The 15738-nt window shown below is 39.8% G+C and overlaps 1 protein-coding gene across 1 annotated transcript in view; it reads left to right on the top strand.

The window, feature by feature from the left end:
- Positions 1–15738, top strand: part of DNAH11 (dynein axonemal heavy chain 11) — a 315873-nt gene that overhangs the window by 116277 nt on the left and 183858 nt on the right. Inside the window, 3 exon segments of the mRNA XM_065883652.1 lie at positions 9896–10027; positions 12094–12254; positions 15562–15718. Of these exon segments, the coding sequence (XP_065739724.1) occupies positions 9896–10027; positions 12094–12254; positions 15562–15718 (450 nt within the window).

Raw genomic sequence — 15738 nt, 5'->3', positions numbered from 1 at the left:
ACCAAAGTAAGCAGGAACAAGGAAGGGGGCATTTGCTGATTAATTAAAGCAGGGTTACTTTCCTTGTAAGGAGCAAAGGGAAGCCTTGGAGCCAGGTCAGGTAACGTGTGCTGAACAGGCAAACACTGCTTGGTTGACCTAAGCCTACTTTTTCTGGGAGAGCCCAACATAGAAACAGTTAAGTTTTGGTTTGCCGATGTGGGTAACGTGAGCGACTCCATCTTAGGCCCAACCTGGTTACTTTAACGCATCAAAAATTATATTGAATGACAAGGTATAGGGAAAAAAGTCATATTGTACCTGGAAATACTGGACCGGATAATTTGAGGAATGCCTAGAAGTTGATAACAGATGGAATCAAACTGATAGATGACTAAGAGCCGAGAAAATCACAGTCCAAACATATTAAAAAGAAGAACCTATTGCCATGATAAGCCTATTTTATCCCAATGAAACTCCAGAGAAATTACAAACTGAGATTCAGTAAAGGTAAAAAACATGTGGGGCTCATGGCCCATGGTCAGTGATAAGTAATGCGTATGTAAGAGGTGGACAGTTGGAACCAGTCCTGCCTCCTGTACATCCCAAGAGATTATCAGTGAGTTTGTCCCCAGGATAAAGGCCTGAGAAATACTTCATAAACAAAGTGAGACGTTTATTGAGGACTTCTGCCATGACTCTGTCTTGACTGTAGATCTTGGGTTGGATAACTTTTTCTGGGTGGGATGGAATAGTAAATATTTTAGTCTTTATGGGCTTTGTAATTTCTTTCACAACCACTCCTCTCTGCTGTTGGAGGAGGAAAGAAGCCATAGGCAATTTTTAAATGAATGGGCATGCTGAGTTGCAATCAAACTTTATTTATAAGAACAGGTGGTGGGCCATATTTGGCTCATTACCTGTAGTCTACCAATTCCTGTTCTAGAGGAAAAAGCAGAACAGATCTTGAAGTAACTCAAGATCCCCGCAATAAGTGGAGGTAACAGGAAGAGAGATTTGTTACCCATATAGGCCATGAGTCCAGTCTGATCCATTAACTCAAGCGTTGGTTCTTTGAACAGATCAAACACTGACAAAGATTTGCAGTTCAAAGGAGACAGCAGAAACAATAAAGGGATAGAGAAAAGAAAAATCTCTTGTATGAGAAAGAGATTTTTTTTAGACGACTGTACAGCACTACATGTGATTTTATACAAATATTTAAGTTGAAAACCTAAATTAAATGGATAATTTTCTATGAACACTGTTTCTAAGATTAATTCAAAATGAGGTGGAAAACTTGAGTAGACCAGTAACCACAGAAATAATAGAAATGGTAAGAAAGTTTAAATTTAAAGATAGGTACCTCGTAAATAGAGCCCTGTTCCAATGGTTTCTTTAATTTCTCTGAACAGTGTTTTCTGTAGTTTTCAATGCAGAGGTCTTATACATTTCTTGCTAGATTTATTTTTAGATAATTGATATGGTTTGATGCTGTAAACATATGCTAATTAATTTAAAATTTTCTAATGTTTGTGGCTGGTATACAGAAATATATTGATGTTTTAATATTTACCTGTGTCTTGAGACTTTGCCACATTTGCTTGCTAGTTGTAGTAGGTTTTTTTTTTTAAGTATAGTTTCACAGACTTTCTATGTACATGAATATACCATCTGTAAATAATGACAGTTTTACTTCTGACCTTCCATTCTCTTTTGCCATTTATTTCCTTTTCTTGAGTCATTGAATTGGCTACGACCTTGAATATAATGTTAAATAGAAGTAATCCCAGTCTTAGGGAAGGACAATGTTTTACCATTAAGTACGATAGTAGTTCTAGATTTTTGTAGATGACCTTTCTCAAATAGAGGGGAATACCTTCTATTACTGTACACTGAGAATTCTTATTTTGAAGAGGAGTTGAACTTTTTCAAGTCTGCCAAGATACTCTTGTGGTTTTTCTCTTTTATTCTGTTACTAAGGTGAATTTTTGAATGCTAAGGCAACTTTGCATTTATGATGTGTTACCATTTATAGATGTATATGTTTTTTGCTGGATTCTATTTGCTAATTTGTCCAGAAATTCTGCATTTGTATTCATAAGGGACATTTATCTGTAGTTTTCTTTTATTATAATATCTTTGCCAGTTTGGGGATGAGGATTATGCTCCTTAAAAGGAATTGGAAAGTATTGCATTTTCATGTATTTTGTGAAAGAGTTTGTTATAGAAATCACTGGTAGTGCTATCTGGGCTTGAGGTTTTCTTTCTTTATAAATTATAAATTGATTTCTTTTATGTACATGCTGTTGTGTAGCTTTTTTGGTTTCCTTTTTTCTTGTGTCAGTTTTTGGAATTTCTGTTTATCAAGGTATTTACCCATTTTTTCCAAGTCTGGGTTTGGCAAGTTACAGCCATCTGGCCAAACCTGGCCCGGTGCCTATGTGTTTGGTAGTTTTCACGCTTCACTGGCTAAGTGGTGTCATTGCACTAGAGACCATGTACCCCTCAAAGCCCGAAACATTTACTGTCTGGCCCTTTACAGGAAATGGTCATCCACCCCTGATCTGCGTTTTCAAACTTACTGATGTGAGTTGCTCTTCCTATATCGACGTTATCCTTAGCACATCTGGAGGGTCTGGCATCGTGTCCCCCTTTCATTCCTGGTGTTGGTGATTTGTGTTTTCGCTCCTTTATTTGTAATCAGACTTTCTATGTGTTTATCAATTTTATTTAAGTTTTCAAAAAACTAATCTTGGATTTTGTTGATTTTCTCTACTGTTTGTTTTGTATTTCACTGAATTCTGCTTTATCTTGATTACTTCCTTTCATCTACTTACTTTGAGTTTAATTTGCCTCTCTTTTTCAAGTTTCTTAAGGTGGGAGCTTTGATTATCAATTCTTACACCTTTTTCTTTTCCCACATAGCATCTGAAAGAAACTTGATAACTTGATGAAGATTATCTACCAGAAACCTACAGAGAAAATCATGCTTAATAGTGAAACATTAGCATCATTTCCATTAATGTCAGGAACGGGGTACTTATGCTCCCTGCCTCTGACATACATTGCTCAGTATTGTGCTGGTTTTCGCAACATGACTGAAGGAGAAGTAGGAAACGAACAGTGCAAAGGGAGGCGATAAACCGAGATTCCACAACCCATGACCTGATAGTGTCAGAGAGTGTGGGACCTGGTCTCTTTGGCAATTTTCTTGGTTCTAGCTGAAATGAAAATCCATTGTTTCTGATACTGCTTAAGTTGAAACATTGATGGGTTTCGGGATTAGAGATCTTGTTACTATTGTTAAGAGACTCAGAGAGCATTACTTCTGTGTATGTCCAGATGGAAAGAGGTTGAAGGTTCTGGTAGCTGACTCCCAAAGTGCTGTAGTAGTTACCTTGTAATGTTCACTTCAGTTTGCTGAGCTGAGGACTACACGCTCCAGATCTTAACATATCTACCGAGGGGCGCTTCCAGCTTCTTTGCCGCTGTGGCTTGGGTGTACCTAAGCTGGGAAATCTGCCATGCCTTGATCCTGGTAAAATTGCAGTCCTTCTGCTACTACAAGGAAAATGTTCTTCCTGTGTTGCCTTATTTAACCTATAGTATTTAGGGACATGTCTCTTTAAGTTCACAGACATACCCTCTTTATACCATACCGCTGTAGGAGCTGGGTGGGGACAAAATTGAGAATCAACCACCATTATGTATCGGGAGCCAGCCCTTCTCTCTGACCTTGAGTATGTTACTGTGTATGCCTGACACCTTCCTTCATGGTGAGCTCTCCATCGTCCCACCAAGCAAGCTGGTCCTCTTTGGAAGAACACTGTGGTGTCTTAGACATTTGTAACATATAAACCTCAGTGATCAAGATTCATGTCTCTTTCTTGGGAATTGTTTCCATGTTTATCTAAACATGAGAATTTATAAGAGGGGGTTGCCTAGTTACCTCCTTCCATCCACCGGAATCATTAGAGGTCAACTCTTGTCTGGCCAAGGTGTTCTGTTAATGAATATGTTATCCACATGGGAAACTTTTGGGTTTATAAAGAATACAATAAAATCCTAGAATCCTGTACTACATGCTGGCTCCACCATTTATAACTGTGTGATCTTGGGCAAATTACCTCGTATTCTCATATATAAAATGAGAATAATAATAGTACCTTCCCCACAGAGTTTTGTGATGATTAAATTAGAAATATGTGTATGTATTTATACACAAAGATAGATATTATACACACACATACTATATATATACATACACATACACACATATATAATAATGCTTGTCAGATATGTTAGCTAGTAAGTGCTCAATAAATGTTAGTTCTTATTATCTGCTGATACCATCAGAGAGGAACTAGATCAATGGCAGTGGGGCTGGTGTTCTGCCCTCTGCACCATCCTCTTGTTAAAATGGAAGGATGGCCTCTGACCATCTGGAGCCTTGTCTCCATCTGTGCTTTGGGTCTCGTTCGCAGGATTTCCGTGACTTCCTTCTCTACTGTGTCTTCAAATTCTTCCACTGGCTCATTCCCATCAGCAATTAAACATCCCCATCTCTCACATTGCTTAAAAACAATACAACCACCAAAAAGTATTCCTTGATGTCACACCTCCTTCCATTTCCTACTCTGTCGCTGGAACTTATATTATAACCAAGCCTTTTTTTTTTTTTTTTTTTCGGTACGCGGGCCTCTCACTGTTGTGGCCTCTCCCATTGCAGAGCACAGGCTCCGGACGCGCAGGCTCAGCGGCCATGGCTCACAGGCCCAGCCGCTCCGCGGCATGTGGGGTCTTTCCGGACCGGGACACGAACCCGTGTCGCCTGCATCGGCAGGCGGACTCTCAACCACTGCGCCAGCAGGGAAGCCCATAACCAAGCTTTTTGAACTAAATATCTATACTTACTCATTCCATTTTTTCATCCTCATCTCTCTCCAAGAACCATTTCTAATCACTTGACTGAGTATATTTCTGTTTTTTTAACGTTAGAAATACTTCCTTTTCAAATGCCCTCTTCCCTTATATTCATCTTTATTTGAATTCCACTTTTGCACGTACTTCTTGGGTTATTCTTCAGTTTTCTTTCCTGTTCCTCTTCCTCCTCCTGCCTCTTAACTGTTCCCTGTGGCTCTGACTTAGATCCCTTTTTCTTTTCACCACACCACATATCCCTGGCTAATCTCATCTGCCCTTATGGCTGCTCAGTTTCTGTTGTAATATGCTGGTGACTTTGACCTCCAGCTCAGACCTTTCTCTTGAAGTGGAGTAAGGGGCATATTGGACTTGTCCACTGGAAATTTGACAGGCACATCCAGCGTAGAACATTCAAAATACATTTACTTTTCTCAAACCCGCTTCTTCAGTGCTTCCCAAGTTCATTAAAAAACACCGACTCTTCACCAGTTGCTCAGACTAGAAGCCCATTTGACTCCTCTTTCACCTGATACCCAGTCAACCACCAAGTCTCTTCAGTTGCCCTAAATATAGTTATTCTTACTGTTTCCTTTGCTACTTTGTTAATAACCTGGTCCCAGCTACTCTTCTCTTGCCATGAGTGTAGCATCCTCTTCTCTGGTCTTTTTTCTCCAATCCTGTTTCCCTCCAATTAATCATACTAGAGGCAGAGAAATCTTTTAGAAACACACATCCGATTATCACCCCACCTCCCTAAACCCTTCACCAGTGTCTTCTTGCCCTTGAATTGAAGTTCAGACCGTCAGAAAGTTGGCCCAGCCCTGCGTGTTTGGGACCCTGCTTCCCTCTACAGCATCCTTACATACCTGGTCTGCCTCTCCGTTTCCCTCTCACCATCCCAGACTTTTTTCAGTTCCCTCCCGGGGCCCCCTGCCATATCCTGAGCTGCTTCCTGTGGCTTAAACACTGCCTCCCTGGGTGGGAAACCCCTAAACTCTCTACAGCCTAAATCGTACTCACTCTTTAGTTCTCACCATAAATACCCTTTCCTGTAAAATGTCTTTCCAAGCTCTCGATTAAGCCAAGTCCTATTTCTGCGTACTGTCATAGTACTTTTGTACTTGCCTTAGCAAAACAACTGTAATTATTTATCTGCATTCCTCATTGGCCTGTAAGCTCTGGAAACAGTAACCACGTTAGTGTTGTGTGATTGAGGGGATGAGAGAAGAAAATGTTGTTCAGGTGTGTATTATTGCTGTCATTCATCTCTTCCTTTGTTTATTCATACGAGTGTTTCCTGAGCACATGCTTTGTGCTGGCTGCTATGCTACATGTGGGAGTGTAGTGTTGAATAAGACAGATAAGGACCTTGCTCCTTGAGAGCTTACAGTCAAGCAGAGGAGACAAACAGTAAACAAGGAAGTAAATAAGTGAATGATAAGATACTAGTAAGAACCATGAAGAAAATAAATTAGGAACATGTAGAATAACTGGGTAGGTGGAAATAGGATGGCCAAGGAAGGCTGATCTGAGGAGGTGAACTTAAACTAAGACTTGAATAATGAGAGGAGGCCAGCTCTACAAAGATCAGAGGGAAAATGACTCCACACAGGTGAAACAGTCTCTGTGACCTTGAAGCAGCCATGATGGAGAAACAGAGAAGGCCAGGATGGTTGGAGTGATGTCAGGTAGGAAAAGAGTGATGGGAGGTCATGGACGGCTTTGTGTTCATGGATAGGAGTTTGGACTGTAAGTGAAGGTAGGCTTCTTTCTGGTTCAAGATACACCGTACATATGCTCCAGCTAAACCAAGGTGTACTGGGAAAAGAGCCACTTGAGTTTCAGAGGTACATTTTTGACCTGAGACAAACATCCTTGATCCAGTAGAAAATCATGCGACATTTCTTTAATCAAGGGCAAGAATAAGTGCTGATTACATGATAAGGTATATATTTCTTAAAAGCTGCTGAGGAACATTTTATATATGTCACAGACCATAAACTTGTATGCAGTTACAATATGAATGTATAGTAATTGCTTCCTGATGCCACTGTCCAGATGATAGATATTTTATAACTACTATTTGTGTGTGTGTGTGGGTACAGAATTTTATTACTTAGAAAAGAGCATCATTGGGAAAGTTTAATCTTGACAGACAGTATAAGATCCCCAACATATAATGCTGTCCAGATAATGTTGATGAGCTGTATTTTTAATCATCTGTCACTTGACAGAACTTTTGTAGAAAAAGAATCAATAATGGAGAAATCACAGGGAAGCTCAGACAAGACATTGCTTGTGAAAGCACTTGAAAAATGTTCTTAAGAGACATAAAATATTATTACTGTTGTTACAACCAACTCTTTCTAACCAAGTACTGGTACTGGTGTAAGATTTGTGACTCTAAAGACTGGATATCTTGACCGAGATAGAAAATATCCAATGCCAAAGTACCTTCTTTCTAACCAACATGCCTATAAATTTTGTTGAGAAACTTACATGTGTATACGCTATTACTGTTCATTCAGTCATCTACTCAGTACTCAAGCATGCATTGAGCACCTACTTTTCAGTTTTGTTTGTTTGTGTTTTGGCTGCGTTGGGTCTTTGTTGCTGTGCGTGGGCTTTCTCTAGTTGCGGTGAGTGGGGGCTACTCTTCATTGTGGTGCGCAGATTTCTCATTGCGGTGGCTCCTCTTGTTGCAGAGCAGGACTCTAGGGGCACGGGCTTGAGTAGTTGCAGCATGTGGACCCTAGAGCACGCAGGCTTCAGTAGTTGCAGTGCATGGGCTCAGTAGTCGGGGCACACGGGCTTAGTTGCTCCGCGGCATGTGGGATCTTCCCGGATCAGGGCTCAAACCCGTGTCCCCTGCATTGGCAGGTGGTTTCTTAACCACTTCGCCACCAGAGAAGTCCCTGAGCACCTACTTTTCAACAGCTAGTGGCTCTGGGGACAAAGCACTCAGCTAGACAGATGCAGACCTTGCCCTCATGGAACCGAAAATCATGATGAACACTGAACATGGCATACTGAAATAATAATCACCTCTGCTTTTCTTCTCATGTAACTACGTTTTGTAGATAGATGTAGGATATTGAAAGTAGAATATACAGCAACAGCTATAAGGCTGCTGTATATGCTGAATGTCTAAAGTACGTACTTTTTATTCCTTTGAACCACTTATTCATTGTGTTTGATTTTAAGTCTCTCTGGAATACTTTTTGCATAACTACCATTTGTCCAACTTGAAAGTGGTGGGTGGATTGATCTTATGGAGGCTGGTACAGGAAATCTATGCGATGTGATCAGTAAGAACTCAGGCTCTGACGTCAGAGTGTCTGGATTTGAATTCCCCCTGCCCTGTTTAGCAAGTGTGGTTAATATGCCTACGAGTCAGTTTTCTCCTCTGCAAAATGAGGATAATAGATCGTTGTGAAGATTACACGAGGTGACACAGACGATAATCCTAGTTAGTGCCGGGCACGTTGTAGACTCCGATTTAATGTGAATTGTGCGCGCTGCGGTTATGCCATCCTGCCTGCCTTCTCCATGCTTACTGTAATTATAGAATCTTCTCCAGGGCAGCTGCACAGCAGTCTCTGGGCAGTTTGCATTGTTTGGTGTTTTCTGGAATGTGGTAATAGTACTATAGGGAATATGTTTGTTACAGTAGGTACAAAGGTTTGAGAGCCTTTGATGATATGATATATTCAGTTGCAACCAGTTCTTTCAGGCTCTAACAGCTTGTCATTGACTGTCCTTTGCAGAGCTAAACCGGAAAGGGGACAGTATAGTTTTACAATATGATACCCCGGAATAAGGCAGAATTTTGTTGTTGTTGTTAATAAGCTTTGAGTAAGACAGGAATGTTTTGTGTAAATAAGCATGCTAACAAAATGACCACCTAAGAGTATCCTTCAGAACTTTCTGACCACAGTTAACAGTAAGATATATTTTATATCAGATCAAGTTTACACACATACGTATACACTCAAGTGTGAAACTGAAATAAACTTTCACAAAACAGTACATATTCTTACTACTGTAGTGCAGCTTTTTTATTTCATTCTATTCCATGTCATTCCATTCCATTTCATTCCTTTCCATTCTAGGAAAAGAGACCAGTAGTTTGAAAACTGTTGATCTCAGAAATTGGTGGGCAAGCATAGCACAGGGAGATCAGCTCGGTGCTTTGTGACCACCTAGAGGGGTGGGATAGGGAGGGTGGGAGGGAGGGAGACGCAAGAGGGAAGAGATATGGGGATATATGTATATGTATAACTGATTCACTTTGTTATAAAGCAGAAACTAACACACCATTGTAAAGCACTTATACCCCAGTAAAGATGTTAAAAAATAATAATAATAATTTGGGGATCAAAAAAAAAAGAAATTGGTGGGCAAGACAATTCTTGTTTAGATAAGAATTAGGGGTATGAATAAGAATTAAGTGGGTTAGTCATCAGCTGTACTGTTTAAATCTTTTCTCAGTTATCATCCTACATCCCATGCAAAAACACACGAACAAAACCCAAAACCAACCAAACAAAACAGCACTTGGTATTTAGTCCTTAGTATACTTCGACAGATGTTAACTCAGTTTGATCTTTTAAATTTTTGCGGTCATTTCTCTTCCAGTAAAGTTGCAGAGCAGATCGTGGTTACATGGAGAGTGAGTTCAGTACAGCCAAGAAACTTTGCTTCTGCCTCTGGCTTTGTCATTACCTCCAGGTTGACCTGTCTTCTCTGAGTCTCAGCTCAGAAGGCGGAGGGGGGGAGGGGCAGTAATAGTATTTATTCTATTTAAATTAAATAATTTAATTAAATCCCTCCCTCCTGCTCCTACCCCCAGGGTGGTTTGACAGCCAGCTGGGACAATGTATTTGAAATAGTTTTGTAAACTAAAGGGACTTTTACAAATATAAAGACTACTGAGCTGTAAGATTCTGTATTTGTAACTATTACCTCCTTTAAAAAATACGCCTTCTAGATTTCTCAGTTGAATACACTGATTGCACTTCTGCTGGGAGAACTTCTACCTGGAGACAGGCAGAAGATCATGACAATTTGTACCATAGATGTCCATGCCAGAGACGTGGTGGCAAAACTTATTTCTCAGAAGGCAAGTTATTTGTAGAAATTTCATGTGTTTTTTGCTGTTTCCTAAAAGTGGTATTTATTATCAAGAGTACTTCTAAGAAAGTCGTTTTTTTGTTTGTTTGTTTTTTTAAGGTTGTATATTTTTTTTTTTTTTTTTTTTTTTTTTTTTTTTTTTTTTTTTTTTATGCGTTACGCGGGCCTCTCACTGTTGTGGCCTCTCCCGTTGCGGAGGACAGGCTCCGGACGCGCAGGCTCAGCGGCCATGGCTCACGGGCCCAGCCGCTCCGCGGCATGTGGGATCTTCCCAGACCGGGGCACGAACCCGTGTCCCCTGCGTCGGCAGGCGGACTCTCAACCACTGCGCCACCAGGGAAGCCCCGAGGTTGTATATTTTAATTAGTCCTAAGAAGCTGAGTGCATTTACTTTGGGTATTTTTTATTTGGGTTAGCAAATATATTATCCTCATGAGAGTTATCCCAAAGGATTTGGCCAAGTCAGGAGCCTCTAATTCAGATCAACCAAAAATTAAGTCAGGATGGAGGAGCCATAGGAAGTCACGTGTTCATTTCCCTGTCTTCCAGCTTCTCTACACATAATTATCCATTGGCCTGTGATAACCACCACTGTGGCTTATCCAGCCAGTAGCAGTAAGATTGTGTACCACCTAAACCATCTCTGTGTGCTTTTGATTATTTTCCTTTTGAAAAAAGAGAAATGTTGGCCACCCCTTGTCTTTTCCATTCAAAGCTAAATTACTTTCTTTAAAGAAGTTATTTTCTAATCCTTTCAGTGTGTTATTAACCTTCTTATCTCTTTAAAAAGTCCACGTGTCTCTTAGATACCGGCAGTGTTTAATGCGGAAGGAGAATCTCTCACCCTTTTTCCAAAATACACTGCTACTTAAAATGTCTGAAATACGCTTGTCTAGTGAACAAAATTGACATACCATGCCCATAACCTACTTCTTCCAAATCCCTTTTGATTTTTGAGAGTGGCATTTCCTTTCACAATTTGAATGCATGCTTGTATTGTGAGATGTTTGCTGTTGTTTTTCTAGTTCCTTCTCAATTTATTAAAAGCAAAGTGAATTTTAATTCTCTTCACAAAGTGCTAGCAAATGCTTCCTTATGTAAGCATAAAGTTAAAAAAAAAAAACTTCTTGATCCAGGTTCAGGACCATCAGTGAAGAGTGTTGCTTAATTGCTAATCTAAAACTGATCCTTGCAAAACACGATTACCATGTATTCTCATTTTGATTGATAACTACTCTTTGAATATGACCTTGCATATTTTATTATGTTTTATCAGTGGTGATTTGCTTGCAGCAGGATAAATTTTGATTTAAAATATGTTCTTTATTTTGTACTTAAAGAGATAGAGACTGTCTAATTCCTGCTCATTTAGTATGCATAAGTATGCAATGTCGAGACTTATGTAGATATCAGACAAATGACTAGATAATAATTTTGGTAACTTCCAGTGATTCCTAAGAAACCCTTGGGTCAATTGGATTTTGAAAGAGACTGGAATTATTTTTTCAAACTGGGAAAATAATGGATAGAATTGAGTGAAATAAGAAGGAATAGCAACGAAAAAACCACTGTTGTTTGGTTTAATGAAAAATGACGTGGAAATCTCTACTAAAAGCAGAACAGTTTGAGAATGGACTTGGTTGAAAGTATAGTTTATTTATACCTCTGACATGCAGAAATAATGGATTATGTGCTATTTTAATACAGAGTGTATTTTTCCATCTGACTTCGGTGATAACGAATATAAAGTCACAAAAGTGATCAAATCACCTGGGGTGATTCATGAAAGGGGAAAAAGCATTGCTTCAGCAAATTGATGTTGTTTTACAGTAATAGGCTTCTTAAAATGAAGACGTTTATTACACACATATTTCTGATTAAGTATTCATCCATCTACATGCAATTACAATTTGCAGTAGCATACAAGAGACCTACCTTTTGTGAGATTTTTTAAGAGTAAAATGCGACTCAACCGAGTTGATTAGATTAATAGATTACATTTGTGGCCTTAAAACTATCAGCGTCCCGTGTGTGATGATCATGTGATGTTTTTAGGTCACCACTCCCCACGCTTTTGCTTGGCGCTCTCAACTTCGTCACCGGTGGGAGGACACCCAGAAACATTGCCTCGTTAATATTTGTGATGCCCAGTTGCAGTACTTCTACGAGTATTTAGGAAACAGCCCTCGACTAGTGATCACTCCTCTGACTGACAGGTAACAATGATAAGTTGGAGTCAGATGGGAAAAACCAAGCCAAAAGTTCCCCAGCATGGGTAAAGATGTCTGAGATTGAAAATAAAGGACTGTGAGAAAATGATGAACAAATTGCGAAACTGTATGAAAGCAGAATGTAAATGCACTAATTGAGTGACATAGCAAATGTTGGTGTTAGAGACACGTTAGAGAGAACCAAATTACAAAAGCAGAATTACAGACGCTATGTGGTATGCACATCATGAAATCATGAGCAGTTAATATGGCTGAAGGCAGCATCTTTGATCTCGGAGTCCATTCCCTCTGGTTATTTATGGCTAACGCCCTGATATTAGAAGTGTAAAAACTGCCTCCCTTTATTAGAAGTGTAAAAACGGGAATTGCCTGTGGTGAATTCATTTTTGAAGGATTACATACAGTGAAAGGAAGAAAAGGAGAACAGAAATGATTCATCAGATACAGTACTTCTGAAGCACTGTACTGAGAACTGTCCCAGTGTCAAGCAGGTAGGGTTCCTGCTCTCTCAGAGCACACTTTCTAGGGGAGTGTGGTATGTGAGTGGCTGGGAATGAAGAGGAAGAGTAAACAAATTAACAAAGCTGTGTTAGGTAGTAATATATGGTGTGACAAAAATAAAACAGGATGATAGGTTAGAAAGCATCTTGAAGGGAGAGCCGGCTCTAGATTGTATGAGAGGACATTTGAGCCAAGACCGAAATGATAACAAGGAACCAGCTATGCACACATCCTGGGCCAGAAAGTTACAGGCAAAGACAAGTACAAAGTTTCTAAGATGGAAAGGAGCTTGGTAGGTTCAAGGGGTAGACACAGAGCCCAGTGTGGCTCAAGCCTGTCAAGGGAGCAAGGGATTCTTAAACGTTCGTTGCCACTTGACTCCAAGTTAATAGATACACACGGTCAGACGTGAGATTCTTTGTTCGTATTCCAACCTCTGCTGAATTGTTTGGTGGGAGAAAGCATATTTAGTCCTTGGTATTCATGAAAGAGAAATCACACCTCAAGATCATGTACGTGTTCCCAGTTATCCAGTTACCACGATGCCGTATACTTGATCTGGGAACGGAAGGGCAGACGGTAGCAAGTCTGTCTGTCGAGCTGGGTAGCGGTGGCCCTGGGAGGCTGCTGGATTTCCCTCACTAGCTTTGTGATCTTTCTCGCACACACTGATCTACTCGTGATGTTGTCCTTGATAAATCGTATGGCTTCTGCAGTTGTTTCTCTAATTCAGTTCCCTTTAACTTGGCTCTAAAAGTCAGTGTTCACTATCTTAATTAGTTAATTTATGTACTGCTTTCAGGGTGAGAGATTAAACTTCGTAGCTTGACAAAATCGCTTGAAGAGTCAAAACTGCAAATGCCAGAGTCTGCTGTATACGTGCCCTTGCACATAGAGAAGGGAATGGGGAGAGGCACGGCGTACAGGAGAAATGGGGAAGAGGCATTTAAAAAAATTACCGGTGTGTGAGGCCCATAGCTTATTAACTTTTTAATTTAAAGATCACTATGTGGTTTATTTGGAAGTTAAAAGGAAGATGAATGTTCCTTTCATAGAGTGAATAGGGCTGTATAAGATGTTCACACTATGTACATATCTTTCCCATTTCCTTCTTTGGATTGTTTACTAATTGTTTAGATTAATACAATGCTGCCTTTCAAACACTTTCACTACGTCTTGTTTGATGCCGACCTTCCCCTTGTGTGGTAGACTAGACAGAGAGCATTTCCTTCTCCCCTACGTGGGGAGGTTCAGAGAACCAAGTCAACCAAGCTTGTAATTGAGAGATTTGGGCTGGAACACAGGTGGATTGGTTTGGGGGTGCTAAGCTGCTGTTCCAGAGAGACCCAGAATATAAGTCCTTCGATAACATGGCAGCTGGGGTCTCAGTTGTGTGACCGAGGAGGATGGTCCAGCTGTATAGGCTTCTGGGTGGCTGACATGCTACACGTGGTTTGCACATTTGTTTCAGCCAGTGGGAAAGGGGAAAACGTCTCAAAGGAGGCATCCCAGGGTTAGCACACTCGTTTCAGTACATAGCATGTTGGCTGGAGCTTGGTCACTTGACTGCTCCTGGCTGGAAGGCAGGGAGGAAACGTAGTCTGCAGCATATAGGTGGTCATATGTCAGGCAAAACTTGGAACCACAAGAAAAGATTAATAGGGGATAGTCTGCACCATAAAAAGTGCTATAATTCCTAGTCCAGGGGTCTTTCAATTTCATATTCATTGTAAGATGCTCTGAAACGTGATGGCTGTAAAATACAGAAACACTCTCCATTTCCATAAGTAACTGCTTCTATCTGCGTAGTACTTTGAATTTTTTAAGGCATTTACCTTTGGCCTTCATAGCAGTCCATTGCCGTCACCACTTGGGTACCGTGTTGGGTTGGCTTTCTTAACAAAGTCCTACGATAAACTTCATTTCATGGAGGAGAAAACTGAGACATGTTGATGTCAGAAATGTAATTTAAGTTTATCTGATGAGTGGCAGAGTAGACACTAGTCCTGGGTCTTCTGCGTGTGTGTCTTCCCACTAGATCCACTGTCTGTACTAAGACAAAAATAATTCATGAGTCTGCAGAAACCTCACGTTAGGTCCTCACCGTTTATTAGTTTTCCTTCTTTTACAAGTATTAAATTCTGTCTTTGCATAATTTTCCTCAGTCTAAGAACCTCTGAATCTTCCCTGCAAAAATAACTATTATCGTAATCTAAAGACACGTAGCGACACGTTCAAAATGAATTCCTGAATACGCTTTAACGTAATAAATTGTTACGTCTTTGTTATATTTGCTTTTTACAGTGAAATAGGTATATATTATTTGCATACTCTGTATTTATGTTTACATATCTCATCTCTTAATGTATTTATTAAATAGCAGTTTAATGAAGTTAGTGTTTCATTCATTCATCATCCAAGATATCTATTTTTCTTTTATAAACAGTAGTTTGAGATGTCTGCCGTATTAATAATATGTTTACCTAGGAATATCAGAAATTCAAGGGCATTGCAAATTAAGTGTCATTTGTATTCAAATATGCAGCTCTTAGGAAATGAGACAAATAAAGCAGTACATTCTTCTCTGTTACTTTTAAACAGGCAAACTGAAATTAAATTTGATATTATCCTGACTCTTACCATGAACGAATCAGAGATGTGTCAGTATTTTGTGTTACAACCAGATTCTTAGACCGTGACTTCTTAAACTTTAAAAAATATTGGATTGTCCCTTACATCTTTTAGGAATCTCATAGAAGATCGTAATATTTGTGTTTTCTTTTGCTTAAAGGTGTTACATTACTTTAACTCAGTCACTTCATCTCACCATGAGTGGGGCTCCCGCTGGCCCGGCTGGTACAGGGAAAACAGAAACCACCAAAGATCTTGGCCGTGCCCTGGGCATGGTGGTTTATGTATTCAACTGTTCAGAGCAAATGGACTACAAAGTAAGTTAGTTATAAAATGA

Source organism: Phocoena phocoena, chromosome 9, assembly GCF_963924675.1.
Source record: "Phocoena phocoena chromosome 9, mPhoPho1.1, whole genome shotgun sequence".
NCBI classification, from domain to species: Eukaryota; Metazoa; Chordata; class Mammalia; order Artiodactyla; family Phocoenidae; genus Phocoena; species Phocoena phocoena.
Note: the sequence above shows the minus strand (reverse complement) of the source record. Positions and strands in the feature narration are given on the sequence as shown.